Below are 22,347 nucleotides of genomic sequence, written 5' to 3' on the forward strand. Positions count from 1 at the left end.
CTAAAAATGTAAGTATGTCCATAAACATTATCCTAAATCAAGCAGTTTTTCAACAAATTTACTTACAATTTTGCTTTGACTCTTATACATTTATATTATGATTATTCAGTTCTGACACTATACAATTGTTAATGTCCGTTTGTCCTACCGTTTCACTGCTTCGCTTTTATGGATGTTGTCATCCTTGTTAAAATATGAATTAACATAATAACACTCGAAAAGAAACGATAGGCGTCATTACTAAGTTTTCAAATTAAATTAAAAAATCTTTTATAATTAATAATAGAATGAATCCATCTTTTTGTACCACGCAAAAATAATAAGAAATTATTAAATATTATACATTCATGAATTTAATATTTTATAATATCTTTCTTCTTTATTAAAATTTAATATCATGATATTATTTGTTTTTAATCTTTTTCTGATTTAAATAAATTAATTTTTTAATTAAAAAGAAACCGGCGTTATACTCTTATTTTTCAACGTTATAACATTTTTATATTCCCCCTCTTCCCCCCCCCCCCCTCCCCCAGGACGGGAGCCGAGCGCCCGCGGCTAGGCAGGCTAGAGAGCCGAGCGCTGCGGCTAGGCAGGCAAGGGTGCCGAGTTTATAGTTCTGTCGGGGGGGAGCCTAAATCCTTCCTTTAATGATATAAAGCTATTCTGATAAGCATAGCTCCATCGGCCAACCCGTTTCTAAAGGAACATAGGTACAGACAGACAGACATACATGCCTTATATTCTAACCATTTATCAAGTTAATGTTTTTAGGATTTTCCGAGATTTTGGTAAGATTCCAGGGCTGGATATTGCTTACATGAAGAATGGATATGTCTACCATACAAAGTATGATACAGAGGTAAGATTCCAGGGCTGGATATTGACTACATGAAGAATGGATATGTCTACCATACAAAGTATGATACAGAGGTAAGATTCCAGGGCTAGATATTGCCTACATGAAGAATGGATATGTATACCATACAAAGTATGATACTGAGGTAAGATTCCAGGGCTGAATATTGCCTACATGAAGAATGGATATGTATACCATACAAAGTATGATACAGAGGTAAGATTCCAGGGCTGGATATTGCCTACATGAAGAATGGATATGTATACCTTACAAAGTATGATACAGAGGTAAGATTCCAGGGCTGGATATTGACTACATGAAGAATAGATATGTATACCATACAAAGTATGATACAGAGGTAAGATTCCAGGGCTGGATATTGACTACATGAAGAATGGATATCATATGTATACCATACAAAGTATGATACAGAGGTAAGATTCCAGGGCTGGATATTGACTATATGAAGAATGGATACAAAGTATGATACCTAACCGAGGTAACAATTTCAAATCATATTTGCTTAATTGAGATGTGCATACAGTTGCAAACAATAACAATTTTTCCAAGAGAGAGGGGAAGAGGTTAAATAATTGTATGTCTTCTTCTCGATGACCTTTTGCCGACTTTTCTTGAAAATCAAGAATAACAACACAGCCAAGTCGCTAGAAAAGAGCATGAAGCAATTTGCTAGCAGACGAAAAAGGTCCCCTTCAAGGGTTATACATCTATATTTATAGATTTATTCTCGCGACAATTAAACATGTCACATGTTATGAATAAAAGTGAAAATTGAATTATTTATTTGCAGGAAAGTATACCACCTGGAAGTATTCAGAGAGCTGGGGACAATTTGCTTGCAGGTAACTTATTTTATCCCATGTTGTTTACCTAGTTATGCAAGAATAGAGGGGCATGGGTAATGGTATATGTAATATAATAGGATATATAAGTTGGAAGGAATTTTAATGTTAGAGGGAGATTTGAAATCTGCATCAAATTTTATAAAATTCGTTTTTTGTATAATTGTTGACCTAAAAGCGGAAATACAATTTAAGTAAATAAATTTCGACCAATAGGATGGGTGGATTGGAAACTACCTGCGCTCTAATTGGTTGAATGATGTGCGACACTTAAGCTTCTCCTAACAGAGCGAAGATAATTTTCAAGCCACCAATCACAGATGTCAAAATTGTATTTAGTTGTACAGCATATAGCTCAGAGTTCTGTATTAGCAGATACAGGGTCCCAGAGTGGAGTTATATTATATTTTCTATATTCTAGTTGTACAGCATATAGCTCAGAGTTCTGTATTAGCAGATACAGGGTCCCACAGTGGAGTTATATTATATTTTCTATATTCTAGTTGTACAGCATATAGCTCAGAGTTCTGTATTAGCAGATACAGGGTCCCACAGTGGAGTTATATTTTATTTTCTATATTCTAGTTGTACAGCATATAGCTCAGAGTTCTGTATTAGCAGATACAAGGTCTCACAGCGGAGTTATATTATAATTTCTTTATTCTATTTGTACAGCATATAGCTCAGAGTTTGTATTAGCAGATACAGGGTCTCACAGTGGAGTTATTTTATATTTTCATTATTCTAGTTGTACAGCATATAGCCCAGGGTTCTGTATTAGCAGATACAGGGTCTCACAGTGGAGTTATTTTATATTTTCATTATTCTAGTTGTACAGCATATAGCTCAGAGTTCTGTATTAGCAGATACAGGGTCTCACAGTGGAGTTATTTTATATTTTCATTATATTAGTTGTACAGCATATAGCCCAGAGTTCTGTATTAGCAGATAAAGGGTCTCAGAGTGGAGTTATTTTATATTTTCATTATTCTAGTTGTACAGCATATAGCTCAGAGTTCTGTATTAGCAGATACAGGGTCTCACAGTGGAGTTATTTTATATTTTCATTATTCTAGTTGTACAGCATATAGCTCAGAGTTCTGTATTAGCAGATACAGGGTCCCACAGTGAGGGTGGAGTTGTTTTCTTTGATTTTCTTGGCCTGGTCCTGGTCCACTACCCAGAATGGATAGGCAGGATGCAAACCTTAGTATATTGACAAGTTCTTGAAACATTTTAAAATGGAGGTAGGGGATATTGTGCTGTTGAAGTCCCGAAAGTCTTCATAAGCACGTTTTCTTATTCGTTGGTATTATAACTTTAGGGACATTAATGGAATTTTAATTAGTTGGTTCATTAAGTTGAGTATCTAAACGTTTTAACCACTAAGTGCAATATATATGTATGTATCATCATTTAGGATCTACATTAATTTTTGGGCCATTGTCTTATCCCTTTAGATCCTTGGCACAATACTAAGGTTTGATACAACTAGGAATGGCTGTAAATATGCTAGTTGTTCTATTCACCATCTACAAGTTATTTGATAAAATCAAGAACAGTTACAGGTATAATATAAAAACCAAATTAACCTAATGTCTTTCTGTAGGTCCACTAAGATCTTTAAAACGGCAGAATTAATTTTTTATTAAAATTTAAAGAAATTTTAATTTAAACATGTTAGAATTGTCGTATCTATTTTGAATTTTGGATGATGATTTCTATAACTATTAGGTTTAGAAACCATAGCAACCCTATAATCGTTATGGGAAAGTCCGTACGTCCAAAAGAGTTCATAAATAGTCCTGTGTTTACCTAAGCAGTTTTAAAACAAATTTTACTTGGGTACAAGGGGGGGGGGGGAAGTTCTGACACTTTTGCGTAAACAGTGATTATAGGCTTTGTCTTTGGAGATAATGGATAGGTTATTTGGCAAAAAAGTTTCCTTTTGGGATGTAGTTTTCCTATTTTCAAAAAAATTTTGGATTCGGCCTCCAGGTGGATTCTGGACAGGTAAAAATTGAAAATTCAAGATAGAACAAAACTTATTTAATTAAAGTTGGTACTTTATGGATGGTATGAACTAATTTGAAGAAATTTTTGAAATCGGACTCCAGGTTATGGTACTGCAGGCCTCCAGGGGGATCCTGGACAGGTAAAAATTGAAAATTTTTAATTTTAAAGTTAGAACAAAACTTATTTAACAAAAGTTGGTACTTTATGGATGGTATGAACTAATTTGAAGAAATTTTTGGATTCGGCCTCCAGGTTCCGGTACTCCAGGCCTCCAGGTGGATTCTGGACAGGTAAAAATTAAAAATTCAAGATAGAACAAAACTTATAACTTATTTAACAAAAGTTTGTACTTTATGGATGGTATGAACTAATTTGAAGAAATTTTTGAAATTGGGCTCCAGGTTCAGGTGCTGCAGGCCTCCAGGTGGATCCTGGACAGGTAAAAATTGAAAATTTTTACTTTAAAAGTTAGAACAAAACTTATTTAACAAAAGTTGCTACTTTATGGATGGTATGATCTAATTTGAAGAAATTTTTGAAATCGGGCTCCAGGTTCTGGTACTGCAGGCCTCCAGGTGGATCCTGGACAGGTAAAAATTGAAAATTTTTACTTTAAAAGTTAGAACAAAACTTATTTAACAAAAGTGGCTTCTTTATAGATGATTTTAACTAATCTGAAGAAAATTTTGAAATTGGGCTCCAGGTTCAGGTACTGCAGGCCTCCAGGTGGATCCTGGACAGGTAAAAACTGAATTTTTTTACTTTAAAAGTTAGAACAAAACTTATTTGACAAAAGTGGCTTCTTTATAGATAGTATTAACTAATTTGAAGAAAAATTTTGAAATCGGGCTCCAGGTTTAGGTACTGCAGGCCTTCAGGTGGATCCTGGACAGGTAAAAACTGAAATTTTTACTTTAAAAGTTAAAACAAAACTTAATTAACAAAAGTGGCTTCTTTATAGATGGTATTAACTAATCTGAAAAAAATTTTGAAATCGGGCTCCAGGTTTAGGTAAAAATTTCAATTTTTACTTTAAAAGTTAGAACAAAACTTATTTAACAAAAGTGGCTTCTTTATGGATGGTAGGAAGTAATTTGAAGAAAATTTTGAAATCGGGCTCTAGGTTCAGGTACTGCAGGCCTCCAGGTGGATCCTGGACAGGTAAAAATTAAAAAATTTTATTTTAAAAGTTAAAACAACTTATTTGACAAAAGTGGCTTCTTTAAAGATGGTAGGAAGTAATTTGAAGAAAATTTTGAAATTTCAAAATTTTCTTCAAATTAGTTAATACCATCCATAAAGTATCAACTTTTGTAAAAAAAGTTTTGATCTAACTTTTAAAGTGAAAAAATTCAATTTTTACATGTCCAGGATCTACCTGGAGGCCTGCAGTACCTGAACCTGGAGCCCAATTTCAAATTTTTCTTCAAATTACTTCCTACCATCCATAAAGAAGCCACTTTTGTTAAATAAGTTTTGTTCTAGCTTTTAAAGTAAAGGATTTCAATTTTTACCTGTCCAGGATCTACCTGGAGGCCTGCAGTACCTGAACCTGAAGCCCGATTTCAAAATTTTCTTCAAAATAGTTCATACCATCTATAAAGAAGCCACTTTTTTTAAATAAGTTTTTTTCTAACTATTAAAGTAAAAAATTACTGTTTATCTGTCCAGGATCCACCTGGAGGCATGCAGTACCTGAACCTGGAGCTCGATTTCAAAATTTTCTTCAGATTAGTTAAAACCATCTATAAATAAGCCACTTTTGTAAAAATAAGTTTTGTTTTAACTTTTAAAGTAAAAATTTTTTACTTTTACCTGTCCAGGATCCACCTGGAGGCCTGCAGCACCTGAACCTGGAGCCCGATATCAAAATTTTCTTCAGATTAGTTAATACCATCTATAAAGAAGCCACTTTTGTAAAAATAAGTTTTGTTCTAACTTTTAAAGTAAAAATTATCAATTTTTACCCGTCCAGGATCCACCTGGAGACCTGCATAACCTGAACCTGGAGCCCGATTTCAAAATTTTCTTCAAATTAGTTCATACCATCCATAAAGAAGCCACTTTTGTTAAATAAGTTTTGTTCTAACTTTAAAATTAAAAATTTTCAATTTTTACCTGTCCAGGATCCACCTGGAGGCCTGCAGTACCAGAACCTGGAGCCCGATTTCAAAAATTTCTTTAAATTAGTCCATACCATCCATAAAGTACAAACTTTTGTTAAATAAGTTTTGTTCTATCTTGAATTTTCAATTTTTACCTGTCCAGAATCCACCTGGAGGCCTGGAGTACCGGAACCTGGAGGCCGAATCCAAAAATTTCTTCAAATTAGTTCATACCATCCATAAAGTACCAACTTTTGTTAAATAAGTTTTGTTCTAACTTTAAAATTAAAAATTTTCAATTTTTACCTGTCCAGGATCCACCTGGAGCCCTGCAGTACCAGAACCTGGAGCCCGATTTCAAAAATTTCTTCAAATTAGTTCATACCATCCAAAAAGTACCAACTTTTGTTAAATAAGTTATGTTCTATCTTGAATTTTTAATTTTTACCTGTCCAGAATCCACCTGGAGGCCTGGAGTACCGGAACCTGGAGGCCGAATCCAAAATTTTTTTGAAAATAGGAAAACTACATCCCAAAAGGAAACTTTTTTGCCAAATAACCTATCCATTATCTCCAAAGACAAAGCCTATAATCACTGTTTACGCAAAAGTGTCAGAACTTCCCCCCCCCCCCTTATTTAGATCTTTACATTTATACTCTTCTTAATCAGCTCGATTGTCTTACCGTTTCAGAGATTTGCTTTTATGGATGTTGTCATCCTTGTTATTATGAAACTAAATTTTCTAGTCATATATGAAACATTTAAAAGGTATCCACTCAATATAATTGCCATATTTAATTGCAACTTAATGCATTTATTGCAGAACGTAATATTATTAGGTATATTTTATTTAATCAGAAAAAAAACTTTAAAAAGATGATATAATTTAAAGTATTACCAACAAGAATGACTACATCCATAAAAGCCAAGCTCTGAAACGGTAGGACATATGAATATTAACTCTCGTAGAACTGAATAAGCAGGATATAAGTATTTTAGTTATAACAAAATTTTACGTAAATTTGTTGCTAAACTGTTAATTATAGGATACTGTTTAAAGGACATACTTACATTTTTAGGACTTGATTATAGATATGCTTCGTTTATAATACTGTACTTTGTTAGCATAGGAATCACTACTCCAAAAATCAGTTCAATCGGATTATTATATCGCATAAAAAGTTGTTAAAATAGTTAAAAATGAACATGGACGTATGGACAATGACATTCTGGTACCGATAATAGAGTTGCTACGCTTTCTAAGTCATACCTAACTACAACAGGAATCATCATGCAAAGTTTGAAATCGATAGGACAATTCTAACATGTCTAAATTAACGAAAAAAAGCTTACCGTTACGGACGGACCCTAATTATAGAAAATCTTCGCTTTTAACCGACCCTAATTATAGAATAGCTTCGCTTTTAACAACATGACGTAATTTAAAAGATAATTAAAAATTATATTATGAAATTAATATTTAGATTTGGAGTGAGTAGATCAATCTATGTGAAGCAGCTTCTTTTTACTTTTGGAGTACAGGTCAGCCAAACTTTATTTTATTCGTTTGCTCAAAAAACTTTGGGTACTTTTATTGTATTTTAATTGCTTGGTTCCAATCTATTAGTGTCCAAACTTATAAACCAATAATTCGATTTAATTATGAGATGTAGTTAAAAGCGTAAAGACAAATTGACGACATGTTAACTATTTAAAAGGGAATAGTAGCTTTTACAATATTGCGTAAAGTTGTTACGTTAGTAAATTCCAGTCAAAGGCGCTTATTAAGTGTAACTGTTCTTAATGTTGACTAAACACATAGTAAAATTAAACAAATTTAAAAACAGGTTGACCTAATAAGCGCCTTTTGTAATCTTACTCACATTTTTACGCAATATTGTGAACGCTACTATTCCCCTTGTGTTTTCGCATATGATAAACAATTTGATTTTATTATCTTAGGTTTGTGGTTGTGTGGCAAGCTTTCTAGTGGTGACCCTCATAGCTACCATGGTTGACATTATGAATGCATCTATGTCTTGGTATAGGTAAGCTAGTGTTGCTAGTTTTCTAGTGGTGACTCTCATAGCTACTATAGTGGATATTATAAATGCATCTATGTCTTGGTATAGGTAAGCTAGTGTTGCTAGTTTTCTAGTGGTGACCTTCATAGCTACTATGGTAGAAGATATTATGAATGCCTCTATGTCTTGGTATAGGTAAGCTAGTATTGCTAGTTTTTTAGTGGTGACTCTCATAGCTACTATGGTGGATATTATGAATACATCTATGTCTTGGTATAGGTAAGCTTGAGTTGCTAGTTTTCTAGTGGTGACTCTCATAGCTACTATGGTAGATATTAAGAATGCATCTATGTCTTGGTATAGGTAAGCTAGTGTTGCTAGTTTTTTAGTGGTGACCCTCATAGCTACTATGGAAGATATTATGAATGCATCTATGTCTGGGTATAGGTAAGCTAGTGTTGCTAGTTTTCTAGTGGTGACTCTCATAGCTACTATGATAGATATTATGAACACATCTATGTCTTGGTATAGGTAAGCTAGTGTTGCTAGTTTTCTAGTGGTGACTCTCATAGCTACTATGATAGATATTATGAACACATCTATGTCTTGGTATAGGTAAGCTAGTGTTGCTAGTTTTCTAGTGGTGACCCTCATAGCTACTATAGTGGATATTATGAACACATCTATGTCTTGGTATAGGTAAGCTAGTGTTGCTAGTTTTCTAGTGGTGACTCTCATAGCTACTATGGTGGATATTATGAATGCATCTATGTCTTGGTATAGGTAAGCTAGTGTTGCTAGTTTTCTAGTGGTGACCCTCATAGCTACTATGGTGGATATAATGAATACATTTATGTCTTGGTATAGGTAAGCTAGTGTTGCTAGTTTTCTAGTGGTGACTCTCATAGCTACTATGGTGGATATTATGAATGCATCTATGTCTTGGTATAGGTAAGCTAGTGTTGCTAGTTTTCTAGTGGTGACCCTCATAGCTACTATGGTGGATATAATGAATACATTTATGTCTTGGTATAGGTAAGCTAGTGTTGCTAGTTTTCTAGTGGTGACCCTCATAGCTACTATGGTGGATATTATGAATACATCTACATGTTTCCAACTCTATTTTCTGTAATTATTATTCTATGTTTAGTAAGCCCTGGTTGGTACTGCCACTCTACATGTTTCCAACTCTATGTTCTGTAATTGCCGTCTTTGTATTCGCCCTGCCCAAGCAGAAGAAGTATTTCCAGTTCACTGATGGTATCTGGGTCATTGAGTCTCTTTACTTTGAGGTAAGCTAATAAAGGATTTATTATTACGTCAGATTATCATGTACTATAATAAAGTGAATCTTTTAGTTGGCCAAAATAAAGATCTACCCCCTTTACCCAATTTCCTCCGGATGAACCTAATTGGCCAATAAATGATTAGCAACTTGACGACAATTTTTACCCTGTCATAATACCTATCCACTTAATTCTATAACCATTAAGCTAATTAAATCATATTAAAAAGTTGTATTATCTTTATATAAAAGTAACATGATGTCAGCCTGTGTGTAATATATAACTATAGACCTTGCTAACCGATGGACTGATATGGTTCTCAATTACAGTGTAGCTTCTTGTAGGCATTATAAAGGTTTATCCCTCTCCATTCCTTCAAGTGGTTTCTCCATGGTGCTTTTTAAAAACGTCTTGGAAAGAATTTATGTTTTGGCTTAAATCTTGTTTGACTCCAAACCAACCAAGTTGTAGAGTAAACAAGGACGACAACACCCTTAAAAGCGAAGCTCTGAAACGGTATGACAAACGAACATTAACTCTTGTACTTCTTAAGAACAGAATTATGTTTAAGGACATACTGACATTTTTAGGACAAAAAAATCAACATGTTTAAAATGGACGTACGGAAATTCAGGTAACAATTATAGAGTTGCTACGCTTTCTAAATCGTACTTAACTACTACAGGAATCATCATGCAAAGTTTGAAATCGATAGGACAATTTTAACATGCCTAAATTTAATTAACGAAAAAAGCTATCCGTTACGGACGGACTGACCGACCCTAATTATAGAAAAGCTTCGCTTTTAATTTCGAAGTTGGTAAAAAGAATTGAAGAAAAATATTGGATTCAATTTTTTTAATACTTTTTTTTGTTACAGGTTAGCAGAGCCGAGTGGGCACTTTTTACACTTGTGATGACAATTTTTAAACTCAAGTCTTCCTTTTTCTGTATGGTCTGGGTCCTATTCCCTACACTAGGTAAGAAGTTTTATTTATCATAATTTTACTTGTTTTGTTATTCTTTATAGAAAATTATTCATTGTTTCTACCATTTTGTATATTTGGGTATAGTCCCTTTCGTGGCAAAGCCCCTTAAGGGGCGATTCGTCGTATTTTCAAAATGGCTTTTGATATGTTATTTTAGGCTAAGTTATACTGAATTAGGTGATTGCCCCGCAAATTTAGGCAATTGGCCCTGCAGGGGCTAGAAATAGGAGAAAAACTACTGTGAAATTACGAAGAATACGAGATTAAGGGGCTTTGCCACGAAAGGGACTATACCCTAATATTTTTACTCAGTTATAATATCACTTCCTAAAACAAAGCATATGTTTAGGACGCATTCTGTTGGAGTCCATGTACGAGCGTAGTCCGGCCAAACGGCGGCCGCACGACCTGACCTGGCTGTTGATCCACCTGGTGTCGCTGCTGATACCCCTGATACTGAACATGTATTTGATCCTGACCACCTTTGCTATGTTCATACCTATCATGGGGAGGGCGGGCAGTGCCCTTAATCCAGATATTATTGTCGGGTATAAGGTAAAAAAATTATACCTACTCTATTTCATGATTAATCATTTGAAAACAGAGTATTCCTTTATTAGAGTTTACCGTTCTATTTAATTCTTAAGTGTTTCATAAATTCAAGATTCACGCATTCTAAATAAACCAATAGGAAAACATTAAAGGAACAATCTGGCCATATTATTTTTTAGAAAGTGTACATATTTGGATATTTATTAATTTCATTCTGATAATAAGTTCATAGTCAGCTAATTATAGTCGCATTTCTTGGGGTAAAGGTTTGTTTTGGTAAATTATATCGTGTAAAATTTCTTAGCTCGTATAATATAAGGCATGATAAGATAATACAAATAAAATATGTATATAAGTAAGCTAGGAATCCCTTTTTAGGTTTGATGGGTTATAGGGCGAGATTGACAATCTAGATCTTCTATATCTATTCCTAAAATAGCTTGTTGCCTTCTTGCTTATGGCTTGCACTTTTTGCTTCATTATCTTACTGAGTGAGGTGGTATTTCATTTTACATGGTTTTCATAAGTATAATAAATGCTAGATATATGTAAATACAGATTATCTTAATCTTTGGTTTGACATTTTTTTTATATATCTGTGGAAAAAAAGTTTGAACGATTCCCATGAAGATTATATATTCGTTGCATTGTTTTGAGCTATTTAGAAAGAAATCTTCCAATAAAAAAAGAAAAAATCTGCTAATTTTTACTAATGTTTTACTATGTCAACATTGCACAAAAATCTTCCAATGAAAACCTTTTTTAATAAAGTTTTCTTCATTTTTCTTCATATAAACTTAAATGAACAACCCTTTTCAGGCCGCTCTGTTGACCCTGGCCACCATCTCGTTCCTGTGTCCCCTGGCCATGGTGATGCGGAAGCCCATGAATCTGATCACAGCTCTCTACATGACAACTTTGATCACTGTTGTCCTTGTTTCTGGTACTAAATTAGGTAATGATATTTTCTTTTCAAAGTCAGGGATCTAAAGGGATAAGACAATGGCCGATAAATTGATGTACACCTCCAATGATGATACACAAAATAGCCTCTTCAGTACATTAAAAGTAGTGGTTGAAACGTTTGAACACTCAACTTAATGTAGTTAAAGTTAAAGTAGTTAAGCCAACAAATGAACGTTATTATAATACTTTGGGGACTAGTGTAATAAACAGCGCATTGTCCCCTCTCTCTCTCTGATTCTAAGTGATTGGGATGGTAGGGTAAAAGTTTTTCCTCTTCACTTTATTAGATTAAATGATAATCTGGTGTAAGGTCCATTCTTAATTCATTTTAAAGGAAATAAACATGAAGATTTTAATAAAAAATATTTAATCCCTTGGAAGCTAATAACGCTGACTTATCTTATAACAATTTAAATCACTATTTGATTTAACTTCAAATTTATTTTAAATATTTTATTTATACTGTATTTTAATGTACTTTTTAATAAAATATTTTAATTTAGTTTAACTCCATGTAAGTGTCTCTACTTAGGTATTTAATATCCTAATTTTTGCTTATTAAAAATTACTTTTCTTGAAATTTTTAAATATAATGACATACAGTTACAATATATATTTTAAAGTGTTTATATTTAAGAATATGTTTAGTTTAGGATTAATTTTGGATAGGTATTCAAGTTGGTTAAAAAACAGGGAGGGAGGGGACATTTGAATGTTGATCGTAAATTTATAAACAAGTCCTTAAAGTTTTTTTATTAACGTTTGCTTGTTCGTTTCTTCTTAATGTTTCCTTTATTGGTGACCTCTATTGAAATTTGTTTGGTTGGTTCATTAAGTTGAGTGTCAACAGAGTGTCTACAGAACGGATAGTGTATCATCATTGGGTATGTACAATGTACATTAATTTATCGGCCATTTTCGCATACATAAACATTAAGATATATAAGTTGGAAAGAATTTAAATGTTAGAGGGAGATTTGAAATCTGCATAAAATTTTAAGGATTTTTTTTTACAAAATTCGTTTTTTTTGTATAATTCTTTATCTAAACGCGGAAATACAATTTAAGTTAATTAATTTTGACATCTTTGATTGGTGGATGGAAAACTATCTGCGCTCTGATTAGAGAAGCTTAAGTGTCGTACATCATTCAACCAATTAGAGCGCATGTAGTTTCCAATCCACCTATCCAATTGGTCAATGAACTTAATTGTATTTCCGCTTTTAGATAAAGAATTATACAAAAAACGAATTTTATAAAAAAAAATCCTTAAAATTTGATGCAGATTTTAAATCTCCCTCTAACATTAAAATTCCTTCCAACTTATATCTTAATATACATACAGTTATACATGCCGCAGCTTTAATGTTTTGTACTAGATTTTTTAAATATGAAAACATTTTAGGATTTCCGTATTCTGTGGAAGGTCCTAACTACTCCCCCCACCGGGGGCTGGTGCTGCACACCCACAGAGAATTCTACAACAAGCAGGGGACTCTGGAAAAGTAAGTTTCATTCGAATCCGGTGGATAGGAACCGGTTCTCACCCATACGAAAAAACTTTGTCTAGCATCGTATTATAAACCGCTTCCTACGAATATGATTTTCATCGGGGATGTACATCCATTTATTAGCCATTGTCTTATCCCTTTAGATCCCTGATGTCCTTTGCTTGTTTGTCTGTTAAGATCAGGGACGGAGGGGGGGGGGGTAGATATACCACACTTTTCTGGGATCTTGCTGTGTCAAGTATCAACTGTTGGGAATATCAAAGGATGACTCCATGCAAAATTTGAGCCGGATCCGGCCAAAACCGGCCGTGAATTTTATGAAAAACCGTTTTTTCCCGGTTTTTAGGGGGTATCTGTAAATCGATTCAGCTGGAGCAAAACCGGTTGGAGGTACAAAAAATTTTACTTCACATGAAATTTAGCCAATGCAATTGCCTACAAAAATGTACTTCATCATCAACTTGATTGGACAACTCTTTCCCCTCCTAAATGTCCATTAAAACCTCGGAAACGGCAAAAATCGCCAAAAATCATCAACAAAAGTTGTTCAACATCAAAGAGATGCTTGAAGTCTCTAAAACGACTCCTTCCCCTCCTTTAAGGGGAAAACTGTTTTTTTTTCCTAGACCTCACAAATAACCAGACTTAGGTTGGGCAAAAGGTCCCGTGAGATTATCTCAAACCGTTTGGGCGTGACGGCCCAAAAACCGCAAAAAAAGGCCTAAAAATTGACCGGCCTGTCATTTCATCAATGAAAGTCTTGTGTCATTATCTCTTATGAGAAAAAAGTTATTAATTAATTAAAATTTCAAATTTCAAATGCCCAACCTAAGTCTAAAAAAACAGACTTACGCAAAAGATTATAATTATAATCTTTACACAGAAAAATGGCACGAGGTGAGGGTTTGAGGGGGCAAAATGAGCCGACCAGCGATTTTTGACGGCACGCAGCGACGTCGTGCTTCATCCAATCCGGGATTTTTTTTTTCTTAGACCTTACAAATAACCAGGCTTAGGTCGGGCAAAAGGTCCCGTGAGATTATCTCAAACCGTTTGGGCGTGACGGCCCAAAAACCGCAAAAAATGGCCTAAAAATTGACCGGCCTGTCATTTCATCAAAGAAATCCATCAAAAAATCACAATTTGAAATTTTAATTAATTAATAACTTTTTTCTTATAAGAGATAATGACATAAGACTTTCACTTGGTGAAACTTCAGCATTGTGGGCCGCCTAGACTTTATATTTGGTGACCCTGGGGTGACGGGTTCAGTGCCCCCCACACCCACGAAGTGGGCATACTTTTGAAAATCACGTTTTTTCAGTTTTTCCCCTTAAAGGAGGGGAAGGAGTCGTTTTAGAGACTTCAAGCATCTCTTTGATGTTGAACAACTTTTTGAGGCAGACATTTCTTTATTTATGTTTCATTCGCCTCCGGCTGACCGTTTAGCCGTTATTTGCCGCCGAAGGCGTGATTTTAGGCGATTTTTGCCGTTTCCGAGGTTTTAATGGACATTTAGGAGGGGAAATCAAGTTTATGATGAAGTACAATTTTGTAGGCAATTGCATTGGCTAAATTTCATGTGAAGTAAAATTTTTTGTACCTCTAACCGGTTTTGCTCCAGCTGAATCGATTTACAGATACCCCCTAAAAACCGGAAAAAACCGGTTTTTCATAAAATTCACGGCCGGTTTTGGCCGGATCCGGCTCAAATTTTGCATGGAGTCATCCTTTGATATTCCCAACAGTTGAGACTTGACACAGCAAGATCCCAGAAAAGTGTGGTATATCTAGGGGGGGGGGCATTGGACACTTAAAACTTTAAATACTTTTTTTGGATCTTGGACAAAGTAGCTTCAGACAAAGTAGCTTCAGGACATTTACTTAAGAAAAGTAGCTTCCTAAGAAAAAAAGTCTCCAATATGGCCGCAGCGCTCGGCCCCCTGGCCTGCCTAGCCGCGGGCGCTCGGCCCTTTAGCCTATAACCTAACCTAACCTATGTTAGCCTCAGAATGTTTATTTAAGAAAAATATCATCAACTGATAATACATAGGTGGTTTAGAATTTCGTGGATTTTACAAAAAGTGGTTGATAGATTTTTACAATTTTTAATATTGTTTTTACAAGTTTTAATAATGTTTTTACAATTTTTTGGTTAGGTTAGGTTATAGGCTAGGGGGCCGAGCGCCCGCGGTTAGGCAGGCCAGGGGGCCGAGCTGCGGCCATGACCTTTATTATTAGTGGAGGCTACTTTGCAATCAAGCTACTTTGTCCTAAAGCTACTTTGTCCGAAGCTACTTTGTCTGAAGCTACTTTGTCTGAAGCTACTTTGTCCAAGATCCCTTTTATTGATTATTAATTGGTTGATTCCAATATAGTAGAGTCAAAACTTTTCAACGAATAATTCAGATCTACAGAAGGGATATTTTTTATTTTATTTTAGGGGTTGCTTATCAATTTATCGTTAATTTTCTTATCCCCTAAAATCCCTGGTTTTGATGTAAAATATAAAAAACTTTTAGAGCAGCTTTGTTGACAAAAAGACAAATGAACCATAAACCATTCTGAAATATCTGACTTAGTAAACTGTTATAAATATTTCTTTTTATTGGTTTTATAATATTCTAAAAATTGTAGATATATTTAGAAGATTTTCTACATTATTGTTACTTCGTTTTATGATACATTTGCTTTCAATTTTAGTTTTTAAAATGAAAAGGAAGGAAAATGTTTGGGTTTTTTTAAGGGGGGGTGGGAGTCATAACCATATCGGTTAAGCAGTTAGCGAGATCCTTTGCTACAGACAAAAAAAATCTTACTACTTTATATAATAGGATAGCTTTTCTTTAAACAAAAACAACCTAAAAACTTGGTTGTTTTTATAGGCTTTACAATTACTTTTTTTTCGGTTGATTCAATATTTTTGGACAGAAATATTACCACAGCCCTTCAATAGTTATTATTTTAGCTCGCCTTGCAGTTTTTGATTATGTTATCCTTGAATTATTTTGTACCTTTCATGGTCTCCAAATTTTGCCAATTCTCACGTTTTTTTTATATTAAATCTTGTTTCGGTGACAGCTTTCAGTTTTATTTACCTAGCAGATTTATTTATTTTTTTAAAAATAGCAACGAACATTCTCTTAATAAAGGGTGAATGCGGATATTACACTTTTTGAAATAAAACATAAAACTAAAGTAACAAAAGAGTTACAGTACTTAAATTCGGCAATGTATTTTCTTCAATGAGGTACAATGTGAAAATGTACCAGTGTCAAATCCGCCTCCCCCTCAGTTTCATTTGATTAATCATTTTACAAGTAATGCAATGCAATACAAAAATTATACTAATAGCCATACCAGTTTTCTAATTCTTTGACTTAAAAATTTGTGTATTTTTTATTTAATCTTGGGAGGTTAGTTTTTAAACTCAATAACTTTTTGTTTATAATAGGGTTGGCAATCCGGATCCGGAATCCGCCCAATTTTTGGCCAATTTTGAAATCCGAATCCGGAATCCGTTTTTTAATAGCGGATTCCGGATTTTTATTTGGTAGGCTAAAATTAACGTCTTGAGTTTTTTCTTTCAACTCCTCCTCTTTGTAGGCAAAGATTTTCATCATTATATATAATATCTTTTAAAATCTGGTTCGATTCTATGAAGTGAATTATAGAGAACACCAAGAACATTGATTTTTAGGACATACTATGTAGCACTTAATTTTAAATTTTTTTTTAAAAATCCTTTTAAAATATTGCTAGAATCCGGAATCCGCCAAAAATAAGAATCTGGAATCCGCCACTTTTTTTTGACGGATTCTTTAAGAATCCGGAATCCGAATCCGGCCCAAAAATTCGACGGATTGCCATCACTAGTTTATAATCATTGGGATTGTAGTTGTACTGTACATCCATTGTCAGTTGTATTTCCCCTGTCAGTTAAACATGTTACAATTTTTACTCGACTGTGTTAAAAAATATATCTTTTTCAGTTCTGACTCTGGCTACTTTATGGTGAATTTGGATAGAAATTCTCCAAATATCCTACGTGGCTGGGTGCCAGAGATATCCAGTGCTATCGAGGTAATCATTTTCCAGTATCACTTCGAAATCGCTTAATATCCGGTGGATTGGAACCGTTTCTCAGCCATACTGAAAAATTATTTATAGTAACGTATTATATCCATTTTTCTACGAATTTAAAAATGTACAATCATAAGATTAAAACTATTTTTTAGCCCGTGCCTTTGGCATGTTGGAGCTAAAATTATCTGGTTTTATCTTGTAAATGTACATTTTTATATCCGCGGAAAGCTGTTTATAATATGTGATAAATACTGTCTACTATAATTTATATATTTAGATTACTACTAAACAATGCGATGCTAATCTATACTGTGGAATGCCTGTATACTATTATTCATATATTTAGATTACTACTAAACAATGCGATGCCAATCTATACTGTGGAATGCCTGTATACTATTATTCATATATTTAGATTTCTACTAAACAATGCGATGCTAATCTATACTGTGGAATGCCTGTCTACTATTTTTCATATATTTAGATTACTACTAAACAATGCGATGCTAATCTATACTGTGGAATGCCTGTCTACTAGACTATAAAAGTTGGAAAGATTTTTAATCAATATAATAGATTTGAAATCTGCATAAAATTTTAAGGATTTTTTATAAAATTCGTTTTTTATATAATTCTTTATTTAAAGGCGCAAATACGATTTAAGTTAATAAATTTTGACCAATAGGATAGCTGGATTGGAAACTACCTACGCTCTAATTGGTTGAATGATGTACGTCACTTAAGCTTCTCCAATCAGAGCGCAGATAGTTTTCAATCCACCAATCACAGATCTCAAAATTATTTAACTTAATTTGTATTTGCGCCTTTAAATAAAGAATTATATAAAAAACTAATTTTATAAAAAAATCCTTAAAATTTTATACAGATTTCAAATCTATTATATTGATTAAAAATCTTTCCAACTTTTATAGTCTACTGTCTACTAATATTCATATATTTAGATTTCTACTAAACAATGCGATTCTAATCTATACTGTGGAATGCCTGTCTACTAATATTCATATATTTAGATTTCTACCAAACAATGCGATGCTAATCTATACTGTGGAATGCCTGTATACTATTTTTCATATATTTAGATTACTACTAAACAATGCGATGCCAATCTATACTGTGGAATGCCTGTATACTATTATTCATATATTTAGATTACTACTAAACAATGCGATGCCAACCTATACTGTGGAATGCCTGTCTACTATCCTGCATCGTCGATGCTAAGAATAAATCATTGGCTTCCCGCCCCAATGCCCAAACTTTACAAGTAAGTAGTTTTCATTTATTCATCTAGAATTCTATATATAATTGCATTGGAAGTAAGGGGGGGGGGGGAGTTTGTACACTTATAGGAAATGAAATTCAGTACCAAAGATTGGGAGGGCCGTGTGGGCTTGTTTTTAAAGTTATCAACCTAATTCTTTTTGTAGGCTCTCTTATATGACTGGATATACACGTATTTCTTTGAAAATTGAATTTCGGCACTTTCCTTCTAGGGGCTTGTGGAGCAATAGACCCCCCAAAACACTAAAAATATGAGTTCTGAACTTATTTTTAAAGATATCAACCTGATTTTTTTTATAATACTTTTTTTAACATAACCGAATCAACGAACCATTACAGATTTCATTTTGGGACTTTCCTTCTAGGGCCTAGTGGAGCAATAGACCCCCCAAAACACTAAAATATGAGTTCTGACCTTATTTTTAAAGATATCAACCTGATTTTTTTTAATAATACTTTTTTAACATAACCGAATCAACGAACCATTACAGATTTCATTTTGGGACTTTCCTTCTAGGGCCTTGTGGAGCAAAAGACCCCAAAAAACACTAAAAATATGAGTTCTGTGCTTATTTTTAAAGATATCTACCTGATTTTTTAAAAATAATACTTTTTCAACATAACCGATTGAAGAAACCATTACGGATTTCATTTTGGGACTTTCCTTCTAGGGGCTTGTGGAGCAATAGACCCCCCAAAACACTAAAAATATGAGTTCTGATCTTATTTTTAAAGATATCAACCTGATTTTTTTTATAATACTTTTATAACATAACCGAATCAACAGACCATTACAGATTTCATTTTGGGACTTTCCTTCTAGGGGCTTGTGGAGCAATAGACCCCCCAAAACACTAAAAATATGAGTTCTGAGCTTATTTTTAAATATATCAACCTGATTTTTTTTAATAATACTTTTTTAACATAACCGAATCAACGAACCATTACAGATTTCATTTTGGGACTTTCCTTCTAGGGGCTTGTGGAGCAATAGACCCCCCAAAACACTAAAAATATGAGTTCTTACCTTATTTTTAAAGATATCAACCTGATTTTTTTAATAATACTTTTTTAACATAACCGAATCAACGAACCATTACAGATTTCATTTTGGGACTTTACTTCTAGGGCCTTGTGGAGCAAAAGACCCCAAAAAACACTAAAAATATGAGTTCTGTGCTTATTTTTAAAAATAATACTTTTTCAACATAACCGATTGAAGAAACCATTACGGATTTCATTTCTTTAAAAATAAGGTCAGAACTCATATTTTTAGTGTTTTAGGGGTCTTTTGCTCCACTACACCCTAGAAGGAAAGTCCGAAAATGAAATCTGTAATGGTTCTTTGATTCGGTTATGTTAAAAAAAGTATTATAAAAAAATCAGGTTGATATCTTTAAAAATAAGCACAGAACTCATATTTTTAGTGTTTTTTGGGGTCTTTTGCTCCACAAGGCCCTAGAAGGAAAGTCCCAAAATGAAATCTGTAATGGTTTGTTGATTCGGTTATGTTAAAAAAGTATTATAAAAAAAATCAGGTTGATATCTTTAAAAATAAGGTAAGAACTCATATTTTTAGTGTTTTGGGGGGTCTATTGCTCCACAAGCCCCTAGAAGGAAAGTCCTAAAATGAAATCTGTAATGGTTTGTTGATTCGGTTATGTTAAAAAAGTATTATTAAAAAAAAATCAGGTTGATATCTTTAAAAATAAGGTCAGAACTCATATTTTTAGTGTTTTGGGGGGTCTATTGCTCCACAAACCCCTAGAAGGAAAGTCCCAAAATGAAATCTGTAATGGTTCGTTGATTCGGTTATGTTAAAAAAGTATTATAAAAAAAAAATCAGGTTGATATCTTTAAAAATAAGGTCAGAACTCATATTTTTAGTGTTTTGGGTGGTCTATTGCTCCACAAGCCCCTAGAAGGAAAGTCCTAAAATGAAATCTGTAATGGTTCGTTGATTCGGTTATGTTAAAAAAAGTATTATAAAAAAAATGAGGTTGATATCTTTAAAAATAAGTTCAGAACTCATATTTTTAGTGTTTTGGGGGGTCTATTGCTCCACAAGCCCCTAGAAGGAAAGTGTCGAAATTCAATTTTCAAAGAAATACGTGTATATCCAGTCATATAAGAGAGCCTACAAAAAGAATTAGGTTGATAACTTTAAAAACAAGCCCACACGGCCCTCCCAATCTTTGGTACTGAATTTCATTTCCTATAAGTGTACAAACTTCCCCCCCCCCCTTGATTTAAATCCCCTATGATCATGAACCTAATTACCCCTTTTGTAGATTAAAATTAGTGGTTGAAACGTTTGGATACTCAACTTTATAAACCAACAATAAAATTCAATAAAAGTCCCCAAATTTGTTAAGCCTACGAATAAGGAAACGTTATTGTAAAACTTTGGGGACTAGTGTAATAAACAGCCCAATGTCCCGTCCCTCCCTGAATGGAAGTACCCTTTTGTAGGCTAAAACAATAGATTCATTACCCCATATGGCCTGTCAGACAAATTATCCCTTTAAATTAAAAGGATAGGTAGCAGATTTTTGGACGTCAAAATTTTTCAAGTTCATCTTTATCCTAAGAAATTCAACTATTTATAGCTGACTTATGAAATTATCTTAAAGCTGCATGCCCTTTTATACCAATATTTGTACATATATAAACCAATGATGAGGTAGGATTGTTCCAGCACTGAGTTTACTTGTTAATGATCTAGAACCTAATCGCCCAAGTAACCCCCATCCCCTCTAAAAAACTAAGTAATGATGCACATCACAATGTAGAAATCAATATTTATTTTATTTTAGCTCTGTGAATTTGACTTTGGTCCATCAAGAAGCCCTTAGCGTTAACATGCGAAGAGTTCTCTTTAGAGCTTCGGGTAAGATCTCTAATGATGATAAACAAACCTAACCCTTCTGTAGATTAAATTATTAGTTGTAAGTATTAGTTGTAACTGCTTTTAAAAACCAGCCAATCAAGATTTAACCTAAAGTTTTTAAGCCTACCAATGAGAGAATTTTGATACACGTATCATTTACAGTCCAATGTCTCCTCCCTCCTGGTTATCAATGGTAAATTATCATTTTTGCATCTAGGTGTATTTTTTCCCACCTATATTGTAAGTGTTAGGATTAAAAAGGCACAATTTTCTAAATTGAATGGTGCCAATGATCAATTTGGTCCACTGGAAGCAATCATCCTTTTATAAAAGTAACAGTTTCTGTGTCTTGTCTGTCCCTAAGGATCTTGCTAATCACTGAACTGATATGGTTCTCCTTAACAGTGTAGCGCCTCATAGGTTCTGGGGAGGTTCATAACTATTTTGGGGGAAGGTACCACCACCCTCCCAAAATAAATCTCAGTTAAGATCTCGCAAGTATTAATTTTAATTATTTAATCGTTTACATATGATTTGTAGGCCCTGACCATATGGGGGTGTTTATTTCCCCATCTGCTGGAATACAACTTACCAAGTGGTCCCTTGCTAATGGAGAACTATTACAGGTAGGAATGTTCTATTATGGCTTAGAAACCGATTAATATCCGCTGGATTAGAACCGGTTCTCAGCCATACAGAAAAATCTTGTATTGTATCGTATTATATCCAGTTTTCTACGAATATAAAAATGTACAATTATACAATCAATATTAATACCATTTTTGTTAGACTATCTATGGCTTCGGCATTTCGGGTCTAACAAAACTGGTTTTAATGTAATAATTGTACATTTTATATACGCGGAAAGCTGTTTATAATACGATGCGATAAAAAAAT

The 22,347-nt window shown here is 33.7% G+C and overlaps 1 protein-coding gene across 9 annotated transcripts in view; it reads left to right on the plus strand.

Moving 5' to 3' along the window:
• Positions 1–22,347, plus strand: part of LOC145321689 (endoplasmic reticulum metallopeptidase 1-like) — a 47,104-nt gene that overhangs the window by 19,439 nt on the left and 5,318 nt on the right. For 4 of the 9 annotated variants that reach the window (XM_080163216.1, XM_080163215.1, XM_080163213.1 and 1 more), the window contains 15 exons: positions 775–862; positions 1,671–1,722; positions 2,799–2,915; positions 3,218–3,290; positions 7,329–7,386; positions 7,807–7,892; positions 9,019–9,160; positions 10,035–10,134; positions 10,493–10,698; positions 11,515–11,650; positions 13,067–13,166; positions 17,165–17,255; positions 18,428–18,543; positions 21,377–21,450; positions 21,991–22,076. In XM_080163216.1, the coding sequence (XP_080019342.1) occupies positions 775–862; positions 1,671–1,722; positions 2,799–2,915; positions 3,218–3,290; positions 7,329–7,386; positions 7,807–7,892; positions 9,019–9,160; positions 10,035–10,134; positions 10,493–10,698; positions 11,515–11,650; positions 13,067–13,166; positions 17,165–17,255; positions 18,428–18,543; positions 21,377–21,450; positions 21,991–22,076 (1,525 nt within the window). Of the gene's footprint in view, positions 1–774; positions 1,147–1,670; positions 1,723–2,798; positions 2,916–3,217; positions 3,291–7,328; positions 7,387–7,806; positions 7,893–9,018; positions 9,161–10,034; positions 10,135–10,492; positions 10,699–11,514; positions 11,651–13,066; positions 13,167–17,164; positions 17,256–18,427; positions 18,544–21,376; positions 21,451–21,990; positions 22,077–22,347 lie in introns of all 9 variants that reach the window. The other 5 variants (XM_080163217.1, XM_080163223.1, XM_080163219.1 and 2 more) reach the window with 4 other exon arrangements.

The sequence above is a fragment of the Acartia tonsa genome, chromosome 6 (genome assembly GCF_053477335.1).
Source record: "Acartia tonsa isolate MP-2025a chromosome 6, ASM5347733v1, whole genome shotgun sequence".
Lineage (NCBI taxonomy): Eukaryota > Metazoa > Arthropoda > Copepoda > Calanoida > Acartiidae > Acartia > Acartia tonsa.